Below are 16,588 nucleotides of genomic sequence, written 5' to 3' on the forward strand. Positions count from 1 at the left end.
TCAAACTTAGGATGACCTTACATCTGTTGATATGAGCGATGCTTTGTCTTGTCAGGATGATTTTGAATGTGTTGGTTGCTTTATAAAGGAATGAATTTGACTGCATAAGTGAATGGGTTTCTGGATTCCCAACATGCAGCTTCATCCTTATTAATTTGGACCATGCTTTTCTGTTCTGGTTGTACACTACTACTTTGCATCTGTGCGGAGTCGGCTTTTTTCTCCTGTTTGTCCATGTGGATGTATCGAGTCCACTGCAAGTGCATCGGTGTGCTAGTCGTTGCTGTTGGTTTTTGCTGTCTTCACCAACATGATTTTTTTGCTTGTAAAATAGTGGTCTTGTACAAGTATAGCTAGATACAGAGATCATGGAAGCATAGAGGAGGGGGACTCGGACTGATTTTGGGTTATGAATGAGAAGTCCCTTATTCTTGCTATTTTCTGGTTCATGTTGGAATCCAAAGCTTTTTAGTTTTTGCATGACTTGTTGCCGCGTTTTCATTGAATTTTCAGTTATGCAGTTGTTATGGTACTAAAATTCCTGGCCACTTGTGCTCCATCTTCCTTGTGATGTTTGCTGGCACTTGTAATGTGTCTCCTTTATCACCAACTGTCCAAGACATATGAAAGCCCTTGGTTGTTGTCGTGGTTTCTTTTACCTTGTTTCTGAAGCATAATTGTCTTTTGGCAACAATGATCATGTAGTCATTAGAAACCACCCTCTAGTCTTGGTGTTGTATTTGGTTTGGTTTGGTAGATGATGCCTGGTTGTATCAATCATACACATTGTTCCAATGTTAAGATTTCATTTTGCTACCTACTTGATGAGCATGCTCAATTTGCACAATGACCAGTTTTTTTAACTAGCATCTGTGGATGTCCTCCTTGGATGTGGATGTCCTTCTTGGAGGAAAGATGTTATAGGAAAAGCATCATTTCTATGGAAACGACAAGTTGGTGCCAAAGAAAATTTTACCTATTTACATTTGACATGTTTCTTATTTATCCCTTTTGTTATATCTCAGTGATGCCATCATTATGTGACTGGAATTTCTGGCCTTTTGTACTCCCTCTCATGTATTGCCTGATATATAGGACAACTCTTTCACATGCATGGCTTCAGTGGCGGAGCTTGAACGGAAAAGTTGGGCGGGCCAGACTTAAGAAGAGCACAATTTTTTTTCAAATTCTGACTCATAAGGACATGTTACAAGCACCCAGGACACAAGATTGAGCTAGCAAATATGTATATATATAATATATATGTATCAAAGTACAGTTCAACCATGAGTCACTATTGATTTAGCTAATACAAAAGTGTCGAGACATTAGACATGGACTTACTCACATACTAGAAATCAACTCTCCGATCCTTCGTGCTTATAAAATCTGCAATGGCATCTTCATGACTGTAGTTCTCCAGAATTCCACCCTCTATGTGTACTAACAAGTTATTAGCCAGATTCTCATCTTCCATCTTATTGCGCAATCTTGTCTTAATGATCTTCATACTAGAAAATGCGCGTTCAGCACTGGCTGTAGAAACTGGAAGGGTAACGAGCAACCGAAGTAATCTGTCAATCAAATTGTAGACGGTATGTCTTCCTGTCTCCACAAGGCATCGACATAGATCAATTAAGGTAGATATGTTTTTCAAATCATCATCCTTGGAAGCATCTGAAACAAAGTGCTTAAGTTGCTGTTGTAATCCATAAATATCTTGGGGAAAATCAGCTGGGTAGTACTTTTTCACCATCTCACATATATCACTAGCTTTGAATCCTCTGAATTTGTTTGTAGGAATCAAGGTGGCGCTAATGGTTAGAAGATCCATTACCTTATCATTGAATCTTCGGCTTAATTCAAATAGTTGAGTGTCCAGTGTTGAGAAGAAAATTTCCACTCGAAAGTAATGCTCCTTGGTGAACTGATCAGGTTGACGACGAGCACGACCACCACGCATGATGTATGTTTCCTCAAAGTCTGAAATGTCAATGGAATGGTTTACACAAAATTCAACAACCGTAGTAATAAATACTTGGTAGCCATCATCTGATCTCAACTCCTGAAGACATTGTTTTGTTGAGGAAACTAGGCGGACAGCATTCACAATATCTTGTGATTTCTTTTGTAAAGCTTGGCCAAGCAATTCTGTTATTTCAAAGATTTCCTTCATCAAACATAAGATAAAAATGAACTCAAATGAGGACAAGTAGCCAAAAGAAGTGTCTGCATCTGCACGAATTGAGCCAATTGATCCATCGGCGGCTATATCTTGGATAACTGAACAAACTGGACCAAACATCTTCATAAGGCTATAAACTGAACCAAAATGAGAACCCCACCTTGTGTCTCCTGGTCGCTTAAGTGAGCGGATTTGATTTGCCCCTCGACCTGTCTCGATGCTAGCATTAGAGATTCCATTTTCTAGTTCAACTAGTTGGGCAAGATGAAGCTCATCATGGCGCTTTGAAGATGAGTCAACCGTGTTTATGATAAAGATCAATTTCTGAAAGAACTGGGAGATAGGAACCACTTCTTTAGATGCATCAACTAGAACAAGTTGCAAGCGATGGGCATAACAGTGGACATAATAAGCATATGGGCATTCGTGGAGGAAAAGAGCTTGCAATCCATTTAACTCGCCTCTCATATTACTAGCGCCGTCATAACCTTGTCCTCGAAGGTTCTGAATATCAAAACCCTTGTTTGACAAAACAAAGCTCAACTCATTTTTCAGTGTCAAAGACCTCGTGTTCGCTACATGTATCAAATCAAAGAATCTCTCTTGCAAAATACCACCTTTATCAGCAAACCTAAGAACCAACGCCATTTGCTCTCTCTTTGATGCATCACACGTTTCATCCACTAAAATAGAATACTTATAATCTCCAACTTCCTCACGAATATGCTTCCTGATTTTAGATGCAAATATACTCAAGATCTCATTCTGGATATCATGTGATGTGTATTTTGCGCCGTATGGAGCATTTCCCAACACAACTTTGGCAATCTCAGGATTAAATTCTGCAAGAAGCTTCACCATTTCAAGAAAGTTTCCTTGATTCTTTGACTGTGGTCTCTCATCATGCCCTCTAAAAGCACAAGCTTGGAATGCAAGCCACTTAACAACCGCAATTGAGACTTTCAGCCGCAAACGATTTCTTTCCACCTTCTCCTTGTCCCTCACAGCCATAACATTCTCTATGTGGCATGGTTGTTTCATTAAGGCATGACCACTAGTGACTGCATTGTTGTGTGGTGAGCATGGTCCAGATCCTATGTGGGTCAAGAATGCACAATGTTTCCCACAAACCCTCTTCCAACTGTCAAATCCATGTACCGTGAACACATGAGAACCACCTCGTGTATTCTCTTTGTTATTGGAGACAAAGCAATATAGACAATACACACAACTTTTCTCCTCTGAATACTCTAGCCATGACGGAAAATCACCAAACCAACTATATTGGAAGCGGCGTTGATGCCCTAGTTCACCAGAAGGTTTATAGTTCTCTAGACGGGGTTGCATAGGACCTAACATCAAATATGCTCTCCTGACGATATCTCTCTGGTCTGGTGGATATTGCCAAATTTGAGGGCGCAATCCAGGATCCCGCTGCAAGAACTCAATACCCCGAAATGTAACAACTTCATTTGTTCGAACTCCTCCATCTTGGTTATGTTGTTGTTCAGGTTGTTGCTGTTCCAATTCAAGCAAGGGCAATACTTGGTCTTCCTCAACTTCAATTGTATCATCTCTTTTCCTTTTAAACACCAAATCAATTCTTTTCTGAGTCCGATTTTCCTTGCCCATGACTACCTCTGCCCGCCTGCTGCCTCTGTTTAATTTGCACAAGATCAGTCTATTAGTTATCACTAGCACTAGCAGTAGTAGACTTGATCACTCGATGTATGGAACTGACCAGAATCAGACTATTGCTTTGCCTTTTAAATTAGGAATTTGGGGGAATATTATTACCTTCCCCTGTTGCCCTGCTGGTTGGTGCGGTGTGTGAACTGTGAAGTGGGATGCACTGATGCAGTGATGCGGCAGGGGGTTGGAGCAGAACAGCCGGGGATTGGAGTTGGAGGAGAACAGCCGCAAGATTCCGGCGGGCGTCGCCGCGGCCAGGGGCGAGGCGGTAGCTTCGCGAACCACGAGATAGTGGGTCGTGGGCGCCTGGGCGAGTGGGCGGCGCGACCGGGCGACGGCGTGAGGGAGCCTGGCAGGGGCGAGGCGGCGAGGGCTAGGCGAGACCCCGCGGGGCGCGGCCGCGCGGGCGTCTCCGGCGGTTGCTCCGCGAGACAGCGGGCGACAAGCTCCGGTGGACGGTGGTGCTCCCTGTGCACGGCGGCTACATCCGGAGAACCTAGCTGAGAGGATGGGGAATCAGAGGATGCGTCTCAGCGTGTGCCTGTGCGTGCCTGAGACGAGAGGATGGGGATGATGTGTCTGTTCGTGGGCTGGGCTAAGATGACATGTAGGTAAAAATTTTTTTGTTAAATTCCTGGGCGGGCCATGGCCCGGTTTAGCCCCTACAGAGCTCCGCCCCTGCACACACACACACACACACACACACACACACACACACACACACACACACCATCCAACTCTGCTCGTCATTTCTTGACCTCTAAGCCTCCACGCACATCAACTCCTCTTGCCAATCAAATGCACCATGCATTATTCAATCGGATTCGATCCAGCAGAATCCTATATCTGAGGCCCTCTTTGATTCACAGGATTTTCAAATCGTAGGAATAGGAAAAATATAGGGTTGGAGTGGCATGCACACAGGAATCCTACAGGATTAGCATTGAGTGTTTGATGGCACAGGAAAAGCAAAGGAATTGTAAAAAGAGGTTGGAGTGGATGTTAGATTTCCTATGAAATGTAGAACAAAAGATTTCATAGGAAAAATTCCTATGGGATCCAATCCTATGAATCAAAGGACCAACATAGAAAAAATTCTTAAGGATTTCAATCCTCCAGAAATCCTATAGAATTCCTTTGAATCAAAGGAGCCCTGAGATGGACACGGAGGAATTGATCCCGGGCACCAGTGATCTTGGATGAACAGTAAAATCCGAAAAAATAGTAAAACAATTCAAAAAAATCTGAAATTATTTGTCAAGAAACTTTGATGTTTTTTCTACATGCGTACCAATTTTCGTAATGAAATGACATTTGTGGAGGTCCCGGCAAAAAAAACAAAATCATGCTCTAAAAAAACTGTTTTTGGATACATTTTGGAGCATCGATTTTGTCTTTTTTTCCGAGACCTGCATGAATGTCATTTTTTCATGAAATTTTGCACGCATGTGAAAAAGATATCAATGTTTGTTGCCAAAAAAATTCAGATTTTTTTGAACTATTTAAATATTTTTTTTGTGTGGACTGTAGCAAAGGGAGCCTGTGAGCTCGAGCTCACAATAGCACTTTCGCCCTGAGATGACATACAATGTCTCTTTGAAAAAATAATAATAGCACTGCAGATCGGTCCTGATTTGCGTGGCCCGGCCGAAAAATTGCGAGATCTCTCGAGCCTTTGGGACTTTGACTGACACAAAGGCTAGTGCACGCCACACGGAAGCTCCCATGCGTCGGTACACAGGTGACGAGCCACCAGCCGTTTGGCAGCACTTGGATAGCCGGCCGGGTTTATCTACCATCACGAAACTTTGCGAGCAAGTCGCAGAATGCCGGCCGATCGTTGTGGCCCGAGATCGCATGCCTTGGTTAGAAAACGGTTCCACTTTAGATCCTTCCATTTCCTTTCTTTTCTTATCTTTTCTCTTTCTCTTTTCTGAGGTAGGAAGGGGAGATGGGGTACATCCATCCATTATCATAGTATATATAGAAAATGTGGGTGTGGATTCATGAGTGAGTGGGTGTAAAGATGAGGGACCGGGCTGCACGATGGCACCGGCCATGGGAAAAGATAAGAGCTTGATAGCCCCCACCACTCCATGTAATGTATGTATGAACTTGATTTGGTACGTAATGCTGCTCTCTGCCTTGAGTGATTGGGATCGGCCTATTCTTGATGCCTGGACTCTCAGGGACCCACCATTTCATTCATGCAAGCGCCATACAAAACCCCTTCCAAATTTGAGCTACAAAGATGGTATGTGTTCAAAACCGAAGCCACTCCTTAGCTTACTTGTCTTACTCAAAGTATGCTTTAGACTGTCTCACTCAAAGTGTGCCTTAAGCTTGCTAGGGAAACAATTGCAACATTAACCTTATCTGGCATGCATGTCTAGCTCGATTAATTAATATTGAATAATCCAGCTAGCCTTGCAGGATTGGATTGGTGCTCACCTGGAGCACCATGTGCATATGAAATGCCTTCTAATTGCACTGCACTTGCTTAACTGCCTGATTAAATTAGGTTCTTTGTTGTACTAAAAAAATATGAGTTGTTCAGTAATGCCAATTCAGTTGACCTCTCATCAGATATTCTGAGCCAATTCTTAATCAGCTTATTCTTAGGTAGTTCCAACTAAACAATCAGTGGATGAAGAGCAACTACGTATGCATGCATGATCAGCTTATCTTAGTTTATACACTCCTTGATGCATCACGTAGAATTTGTTTTAGGAGAAGCAACGAATAAAGTTGTGCTCAAACTAAAGGGACCATCGACGAAAGCCACCAGGCCTGTTCAACTGGAATGTACGGAGGGGAACCAGATTAAGCTTTAATTTGGTGGCTAGCGGTTCGCGCCTCAGCTTTGTAGCTAAATAATCTTTGTTTAAGGTTCAGAGTGCTCTAGACAAACCTGTTGCCAATAATAGTGTTCCAGTCTTTTAAACGCATAAATACACCACCTTTTCCCTCTTTTAAAATAGAGCAAGTACATGCAATTACTTGTTTTCTCTTCAGTATACAACGCTTGCGTTCATCTGCTTATGTTTTATCTCACTCTAGCATGATTTTGGAATAATCATGTATTCATGTGAATGTGTATTGGTTATTTGGTTTTATATATGTGTTTGGCCATTTCCCAAATGTTTCTATTAAAGGCCCCCTTTTTTTCCTTAGAAGCCAAATAAATCGTCCTATTTTAATAAAATAAAATAAAAATAGCTAATGCATTTACTTCCTACACCGACAATCATAATAAAACTATAAAATAAAATAAAGTATGCTATTTTTCATCCGAGTGTTATTGCTAATTTATTTTTGTTCATCAATTCGACTAGGCCGAGGGGTATACATCCCGAGTATATATATATGCCGCATTTCGCTGAACTGGTCTGATTTAGAACGTGCACATGCCACAGTGAGTTGAATTATGATTAGTTGTGCTCACATAAAGCGGTTCAATTCTCTTGTTCCGTAGATAACTTTGTAGATAAGCTTGAGGCTCTTCCTGTCCTTTCGAGACACAAGCAACCAGAAAAAGCACATGCACGCTGCATATGCCGCTTTCGATCGTTTTATTTCCCATCAGATCTTAATCGCTAGTTAATTTTCTTTGCGTCCATCTACATCTGAGCGGATATGTACCTGATCTGGTGCACGCGATTTGGACCGTGCGCGCGCGACTGCGAGGACTGTGGCGATGTTTCAGGACAGCGACCACCGGCCGGCGCCACTGGTATTTGTGTCGACGCTCGACAGGACTGGACAGGGAGGGAAAGAGAGGTACGTACCGGTCAGCGACGACGACGGCGTCCAGCTCCATATGATATGCCCGCGTCGCCGTCGGAGCGTCGTGGGCGCTTCATGAGCAAAGTATATCGTGTTTCACTCTACAGTTTAGCTCAGGGAAGAACTGCATGTGCCAGGTTTATTCACGCACAGGACGTTCGAAAAGTGCAGGGAGCGTGCATGCCGTTGTCGTCGCCGGCGGCGAGGCGAGCGGCGTGTCTTGCTCACTACTCCCTCCGTTTCAAAATAGATGACACAACTTTATGCTAAAGTTAGTATAAAGTTGGGTCATCTATTTTGGAACGGAGGAAGTACGTGTCTTCCTAATCAGAGATAGACGCATGCCCTTGTCTGAGACGAGTCTGAATCGGTGGTTCCGATCGGACGGTGAGCACAGTCCAAACAAGCTGATCGGAGGGTGCCCAAACGCTAACGCAGAAGCAGGTTTACCGCCTTACGTTACGTACCACCGATGAGGATGTCAGTTAACAAGCGGTGCACCTCATGCGTACGTACGTGGGCCGGCCTCACCGATATATGCTCCAGGAGTCAGAGATGAAAACGCGCGTCGTAACGAACTAACGATGGCGTTTCTTGGTGAGACGTAGGAGGTTGATGCGTCTTCCTGAATCCTGGTCCGCACGTGTGATTACTATATCCACCGCTCGGTCCGCCGGCCATGGCGCGCGTGACGCGTGCCAGAAGAACGCGGTGGCATGCACGTACGTACGCTCGGTGACACGTAAGATAAGCCATGACATGACATGAGATGAAGCACTAGCGCCCGTTCGTCAGACCGACCAAATTTAACGGGGAGGTGCTACCGATCGGCACGCGTCCCACCGCTCCCGCGGCCGCGGCCCAGGTGATCGGCCGGCGAAAGGACGAACGCGACGGATCAAATCGCACGGCAGAACGGCGTAGACAGCGTAGCGGTGCTGAAAGAGCCAGCCAACTCATAAAAAATGGTATACAAGTAAAAAAAAATCAAGGGGAGGGCATTAAAAACGTTGATCCCCTCTTCTCGCGAACCCCTCGTCGCCTCCCTCGGCGGCGGCCGGGGAACCCTAGCTGCGCTGCCGCGGCCCCTTCCCACCTCATCCCACCTCATCGCCGCCGTCCGAGGCAGCCGCCGAGCAGGCCCAGGGGCGCTAAGGATGGTGGCGGCGGGGCCTCGGTTGCCCTGTATCTGCGTGGGGAACCCCGGATCTATAGCGGCGGCTTCATCGACAAGGCACGGCCAGCTAACAGCCGTGCGGACGGTGGATCTGGTGTCCCGGCCGCATGGGTGGAGGGATCCGGCGGTCGTTGGCGGCCGGTGCGCGCGATCCGGCGCCTCCCCTCCTGCCCTATTCGGCATGCGGGCCAGTCTGGTCGGGCCGCGCATGGGTACTGGAAGCGCTGAGGATGACGGGGATCTATAAAAATAGATTAAGACCCTTGATGAGTTTTGTGTGCTACTACTCCATCTGTACGCTCTCGTGTAGTAATAAAATTTGATTTCACCTACTAATGACAGACTACTGGCGAGGTAGTGACTCGGTGGTTAATCAATCATGGCGCATGCGAATACGATCGTTAGGTAGGTGAAAGACATGCATGGTGCATTTGATTCCAACGGCTCGGCTCTCTCCTGCTTTGACCCTCTTAACTTTGACTCTCTTAGGCCCTCCATTTTGTAGGCTAAAAGCGGTGCCAAATTCACTTTTGATTTATTTGGCACCCATGTCCTCCGTTGCCCAGCCGATGCCATAATTTTTTTCGGGGAACCGGAGCAAGTAGATGCTCCGATGCCTAGTCGGTGCCAAATGTAGAAAGCAATAAACAATCGGCTCATGGCCCACTACAGAGAGCTAACCAGGCTAGGGAAACTCACGTGAATAGAGCATCTGGGTCCCATTTTTTGTCAGACTACGAATGCAACATTATGAGACCGGTGCCAAGTAAAATTTTCAGGGCATCGCTGCCCAGCCGATAGTATTTTAATACATTGGGCATCGACTACATAGTGGAAGGCCTTAACTACTAGTCCTACTGACCAACTGACTGACTGACTCGTGGTCTCGTGCTCACGTCGACGACGGAACGGATCTACTAGATCCCAGATATACATTGTTTACGTCGGCGGAGGAGTTGACCTGCGAGCGGCGCGCGCACACTACCTGCCAGTGTAGTCGGATCGGGGAACTGGACCGATTATTGGCATGCATGAGAGGTTGTGATGCTTCTCGAAATTATGAGATGGGCGTATTTTCTTTTTGTCTTCCAGGCCATGCACGACATGGCCGCACGAACTACTGGCAGACACAAGAAAACAGTGCCACGTACTGCCGATGTTCGGCGGGCGCTCTGGTTTAATGAGCAGTAGTTTTCAGTGAAGAAGCAGATTGGCAGTGGTCAGCACCGGTGAACTTGAGCTTGTCCCACACCGTCTTCCCGCAAAGGAAGGCATGCCATGTGCGGACTCATGGCCTTCTTCTCAGTACAGCATATCCACTCACCCTTAGCCACGTCCCATCATTAGAGCTTGCACAAGGAAATCTGCCGGATTGGTGAGAAGCTCTCCAATCTCATTTTTCTCCGTTTTAGGGACACAACTGACTAAAACTTACAGTTTTTGCAATCTTCCTTCAAACCTACTACATAATAGACATCCGCTGGGTGTTTTTAAAACCCATAGAGTTCCTATATTTCCGCAAACACCACAATACAATTGAATCAACAATTTTCATAGCACCAAAATGCTCATTAATGAAAGACCAAATGCACTTGGTAACTACACAACCAAACATATCGTGTGTTGAATGGGTTCATCTTCCTTACACAAAACACAATCCAGATGTTTAATCATGCGACCGAAGAAAAATATGAATCTTATGGGGGACTCTTACACTCCTGTGCTGATAAATACTACCCTCTAAAATTGATAACATGATACAAAGAGCTACTAGAGTACTGACCCGTATTATCTAGCTGCCAAATAAAAGAATCTATTTCATCGGACTACACTACACTAGTAGCAATCTCAAGCAATTGGAACCAATGTTCAATGAGCTTATCATCAAACTTCCTTATGAAATAAAGCTTAAGTTGCTGCCCATTCCAAACCTCACTAGCACAGCCACCAACTATCTTCTTTTGGCGAATTATGTCGTGTTGTATTAGGTAACAAACTCTTGTAAAAAAGATAGATAACATTAAGAAAAGTACCAAAAGTTTCTAGAATACCTATTTTTACACACATATCTAGAAAGCACGCACATGCCTTGTAAACTGAAAGAGAGGGAGTACAACAATGTCACCCAATGAACTACATTTTTAATAGTAAAGTTATATCAAGGTGATACAAGTATCACAACCGACATCTGCATTGTTAAGATACACACAACTGTCACACACATGCACACAACCGACGGGATTCAGGCCTATGCCGATGGCCTGAGGCTGTCGGCATAGGGGGTGATTCCGGTAGTGCATTGCGTTGTCGTCGGCAGCGAGCCAAGCGTGGGCGTCACTTTCTCGAACATCCTGCCGTGCCCTTCTCTGATACGGATAGAACCGATGGCTTCCGATCGGACGGTGCCCAAAGGCCCAAAGTAAAGTAGGTTTGCCGCCTTACCGGAGACGATCAGGTCTTAGTTGGCGCGCTGCAGACCGGTGCACCTCATATACGTATGTACATACGTGGCGACCTCATCTATGCTCCAAGGAAACACCCGAAGCAAAAGGTGCGTCGTGACGAACCAACGGTGGCGTTGTATGGTGAGAAGATTGGCGTCGGTCCAGGCCCGAGGACGACGAAGTGTGTTCCATATCCGCACACGTGCGACCAATCAATTCACCGCTCCATCCGCCGGCCATGGCCGCGCACGGACGCACGCAATAGTTTTTGAATCTGGAGTACTCGTGTTCTCGTCTTCTGGACGTTGACGAAGGAGGCGCGGCCGCGGCCAACTCGATCCGGCCATCGCTGCATGAACACGACCGGCTAAACTAAAGAAGGCATCGCGCTCCGTCAACCCGCGTTGAAAGTGTATACTCTACTGAGAGGATCCATGGATATGTACTGAAGCTAGCATGAGGCGGCGCGACGACCGTGGCAGATTAACAACAAAGCGCATCCATTCAGTGGCATTTGCTTGCTAATTAATACTCCTTTCGTTTTTATTTACTCTGTATATTAGAGTTGACTGAAGTCAAGCTTGATAAAGTTTGATCAAGTTTATAGAAAAAAGGTACTGTATGAACATTTATCATAATAAATCTATATGACGTGAAAGTACATTCAATAATAAATCTAATGGTGTTGATTTGTTATTCTATAGGTTAATCGCCAGTGAGAATTTGCCCGCGACGCCGGTGCGCTTGGCTAGGTAGCTTGGTCAGGGGTGGTGGGGACGGCGGGTTATCGACGTGCGCTTTGACCAATATGACCCCTTCCGGGCACAGCATGTACCTCTATTACGCTGGACAATGGGCAGAAGACACTGTTCTGGCATGACAATTGGACTGGTGACGGTCCGCTCAAGCTCCTAGCTCCAGAGCTCTACAAGATTGCCTCAAGAAAGAACAGATCGGTGCACAACGAGCTCGTGAACGAGAACCGGATTAGGGCGGTGGCCAGACTGCACACCATTCAACAGCTAGGTGAATTCGTGTCTCTCTCGAACCACATTAGTCAGATCACCCTCCTCCCTGACCAAGAGGACACCTGAAAGGACATGCGGTGCCCCCATGTTTGGTTTTGGTAATTGATGACAATCTCTATGGACTAATGGTTGCCTTGAGTTATATTTGAAGGTTTTGTCCATAGGCTTTTCTTGGAGTACATGTGTTGGTTTCAAGGAGAGTTTGTGTCGACCAAGGTACTATTCAAGGAATTACCTAAAGATTGGTCTTGTGAGAGATTGATCAAGACTAAGTTAAAGAGTGAATCAAGTTGATCAACCCACAAAGCGTAGAAGATGTACCGAGAGGGATCAAGTGATCCCATGGTATGGTAAACATTGTCAATTATGCTTTGTGTACTAACCCATGGTCTTCGTGAGGGTTCTTTGTGGGGTTAGGTTGCAGTGTGCACGTTCAAGTGGAGCATCACGAAGAGATCAAATGCTTGAAGCTTTCCGTCCTTTGTGGTGACAATGGACTTGTGAAGATGTGCGGAAGAGTGGCTCATCCATAGTGGAGTATGGGGGAGCAATCAACTAGTCTTCATCAAGTCAACACAATCAAGAAAGGTAGCGATGTGCAAGTTCAAGTGGAGCATCACGAAGAGATCAAATGCTTGAAGCTTGCCGTCCTTTGTGGTGACAATGGACTTGTGAAGATGTGCGGAAGAGTGGCTCACCCATAGTGGAGTATGGGGGAGCAATCAACTAGTCTTCATCGAGTCAACCCAATCAAGAAAGGTGGTCCAACTTGAGGGAATCAAGATCGTCATCATCTAGCTCAAGTGGACCATGTGCAAGGCAAAGGTTTGCCCTTGATATGTTTTCTATTTTACCGGTCTCATGATGGTAGTTGGGAGACCGGGTTATAGGATCGATTGCCGTACTATCAAGGGGGGCTCTCGATGAGTAGCTTGATCGTATCATTCATAGAGAGCTCAAACCATTGCATCCTTGCATCATCTTTCTTGGTTCTTGTTTGGTTCTCTTTGTGAGTCTTAGAGCTTATGGTCATCTTGATGACAAGCTTGAGTTCATCGAAAACGGAGTTCGCATGCATCTTCTATGATGTTTTTGATGTTGGAGGTTTTGCCGGTTCTTCTCAGTTGGAGGTTTCACTCCTCTTTTTGTTAGGCATACCTCCCCTGTTTTGATGCTACTCGTCGTCTTGTTTCCAACAAGCTTGAGTTTGCTCAATTCGGAGCTCATATGCAGAAGTTATGACAGTTATGATTTTCTTGAGTGTGGTTTTTGTCAGGGTCCCAGCGGTAGTACCATGGTACCCAGCGGTAGTACCGCTGAGGAGTCACAAGCGGCAGTACCGCTCCGCAGCGGTAGTACCGGTGGCGACTCCGCAGCAGTACTACTGCTGGCTTACCAGGTCCCTACCGCGTCGATTCGAGGGGTCTTTTTCTGTGTCGGATTGTGCGGTACCTCGCTGCGGCAGTAGTGCTGCAGTACCGCTCCTTAGCGGCAGTACCGCCCTTCCTCCGCGGTAGTACCGCCCGGTTCCCTCTTTCCCTTTACCCTTCGTTCTGTGCGGTAGTACTGCCGAAGGGTGCGGTAGTACCGCCTAACCCAGCGGTAGTACCGCTGTCTCCTACGGTACTACCGCCCCAAGGTTCATGTTTTGTTGCTCCTTTTCCCTGTTTCTTCCACCTGAGCGGTAGTACCGCTCGTGGAGCGGTAGTACCGCTCGTGTGCGGGCTGAGCACATAACGGTTGGATTTTCCCCCTCCTATAAAAGGGGGTCTTCTTCCCCATTGAACCTTATCCTTTGAGCTCGTGTTCTTCCCCCATTGTTGACCTTCTTCGAGCTTGCTAACTCTCAATCCCTCCATGGATTCTTGCTAGTTTTTGAGGGAAAAGAGAGAGGAGATATAGATCCACATTTCCACCAATCACTTCCTCCTCTATGTGAGGGGAACCCCTTGGATCTAGATCCTGGAGTTCTTGGTGTTCTCTTTCTTGTTCTTCCTTTCATTTTCCTCCCTAGCATTAGTTGCTTCGGTGGGATTTGAGAGAGAAGGACTTGGGCACTCCGTGTGCCCTTGCCATTGCATTTGGTGCATCGATTTGAGTTCTCCACGTGATACGTGGAAGTTACAAGTTGAGAAGCTTATTACTCTTGGGTGCTTGGTACCCTTGAGCTTGTTCCTCTTGGGTGCTTGGGCGCCCTAGACGATTGTTGGTGTTCGGAGTTCAATCATTGTGGTGTAAAGCTCCGAGCAAGCGTCGGGGTCTCCAATTAGGTTGTGGAGATCGCCCCGAGCAATTTGACGGGTACCAGTGACCGCCCCCAAGGGTTGCCAAAGTGTACGGGTTCGGTGACCGCCCCCAAGGGTTGCCATTTGTACGGGTTCGGTGACCGCCCTCAAGGGTCCCTTAGTGGAATCACGGCATCTTGCATTGTGCGAGGGCGTGAGGAGATTACGGTGGCCCTAGTGGCTTCTTGGGGAGCATTGTGCCACCACACCACTCCAAACAGAGATTAGCATCCGCAAGGGTGTGAACTTCAGGATACATCGTCGTCTCCTTGTGCCTCAATTATCTCTTACCCGAGCCCTTTACTTATGCACTTTACTTTGTGATAGCCATATTGTTTCTTGTCATATATCTTGCTATCACATAGTTGCTTATCTTTCTTAGCATAAGTTGTTGGTGCACATAGGTGAGCCTAGTTGTTTTAGGTTTTGTGCTTGGCAAATTAACCGCTAGGTTTATTCCGCATTTGTTCAAGCCTAAACCGTAATTATTTTAAAACGCCTATTCACCCCCCCCCTTCTAGGCGACATCCTCGATCTTTCAATTGGTATCAGAGCCTCGTCTCTCTTTATAGGGCTTAACCTCCTAGAGAGTAAGGATGTCTACTAGGGGATTAGGATTCTCTGACATTCTTAGTTTCGATGGCACAAATTTTGATGTTTGGGTAATTCGCATGCTTAATCTCTTTAGGGTCATGGATCCAAATTTAGAGCGAATTGTAGATATGGGTTTTTCTCCTCCGAAGGATCCCCAAAGATTATCTTTAGAGGATGAGAAAAACTCTTATCTCAATGCTCAAGCTTCTAATGTGCTTTTCGATGCTTTGAGCAATGTAGTTATATTTCAACTCATGCCGTTCCGGGATGCTCATGAGTTGTGGACGAAGCTTCAAGATAAATATGGTGTGTCCAAGATTTGTGGGGATGATTGTTCTCCCTCCACCTCCGGTCGTATAGTCTTCTCAACTTCTTCTACTTCACCTACATGTGGTTTGCCACAAGGTAATGATATGATGAGTAGTGTTGGTCATTGCAATGATGATAGTATGTTTATTGTGGATGATCTTTCATCACTATCTTATTGCAATGCTCCTTCTTTGGGCTTTAACACTTCGAGCACACCAAATGTTTCACATGCTTGTGTTGATAGTCCTTGCATATCATGTAGAAATTTCTTGACTAAATCTCATGATGATATGTTTACTATGTCTTCTTGCCATGATAAAAATGCATATATGTCCTCGAATTATTGTGCGAACAATGTAGAGGAAACCCAACACCCCATGGAACAAGATGTGGTCTTAAATGGTGCTTCAAGGGATCCTACATCATTATCTATTGCTTTTTGCCTTATGGCTAAGGCTTCAAAGGTATCTCCTACTTTGAAACCCAATATGTCTCTTGATGATGATGTTGATGCTAATGATGATGAGGATAATGATGAAGAGAATGATAATGTTGCCTCCTTAAAAATTAAGGGGGAAATAATTTTTAAAGCTCTTCATAAAAACAAAATTGCTCGTTCCAACTTTATGGAAATCATGTCCATTGCCATTGAGGGCAAGAAGTATATTGATGAGTTGGAATCTCGTCTTGAGGAGCATGAGGTCACCATTGATAAAATGGAAGGTTATGAGCGTGATTACGCAAATGAAATTGCGGACCTCTCTCAAGCTCTTGAACTTGAACAAACCACCAAGGAATCTCTTGAGGAGACTTTTGCTCTAGAATTATCTAGAGTAAGGGAATCTCGTGATAGAGCTCTTGAGGTGGCCAATGATTTTGAAACTAAAAATGAGGAGCTTGAAGTTGCGCATGCTAAACTCCTTGAGGACTTTGAGCACCTAGAAAATGGCTCAAGGGTCATTAACAGTGAGCTCATCAAACTCACCGAGTCTCATGCTCAACTTAAAGCTTCATATTCTAAAGAGCTTGCCAAGTTGTCTTCTCCTCTTGTTGCTAATGATGATGCTTGTGCTACTAACTCTATCTCT

General features: G+C 45.4%; 1 protein-coding gene across 1 annotated transcript; it reads right to left on the reverse strand.

Annotated features, from left to right (window-relative positions):
• Positions 1-1,230: 1,230 nt before the first annotated feature.
• Positions 1,231-9,050, reverse strand: LOC119358379 (leucine-rich repeat extensin-like protein 5). The gene is made up of 4 exons (XM_037624952.1): positions 8,696-9,050; positions 3,983-4,406; positions 3,595-3,842; positions 1,231-2,164 (listed from the first exon to the last, which is right to left on the reverse strand). The coding sequence occupies exons 1-4, from the start codon at positions 9,048-9,050 to the stop codon at positions 2,160-2,162; spliced, it is 1,032 nt and encodes a 343-aa protein (XP_037480849.1). The 3' UTR covers positions 1,231-2,159.
• Between the last annotated feature and the right edge of the window lie 7,538 nt (positions 9,051-16,588).

Source organism: Triticum dicoccoides, chromosome 2A, assembly GCF_002162155.2.
Source record: "Triticum dicoccoides isolate Atlit2015 ecotype Zavitan chromosome 2A, WEW_v2.0, whole genome shotgun sequence".
NCBI lineage: Eukaryota > Viridiplantae > Streptophyta > Magnoliopsida > Poales > Poaceae > Triticum > Triticum dicoccoides.

Excerpts from the sequence above, each read along its gene's own strand:
- LOC119358379 (XM_037624952.1), bottom strand. The coding sequence starts at position 9,050 with ATGCGCGGCCCGACCAGACTGGCCCGCATGCCGAATAGGGCAGGAGGG. Across the intron at positions 4,407-8,695 it reads GCCGAGGGAGGCGACGAGGG|ACGCATCCTCTGATTCCCCA; the intron begins GTTCGCGAGAAG and ends GCACACGCTGAG. Across the intron at positions 3,843-3,982 it reads CAGCAGGGCAACAGGGGAAG|AGGCAGCAGGCGGGCAGAGG; the intron begins GTAATAATATTC and ends CAAATTAAACAG.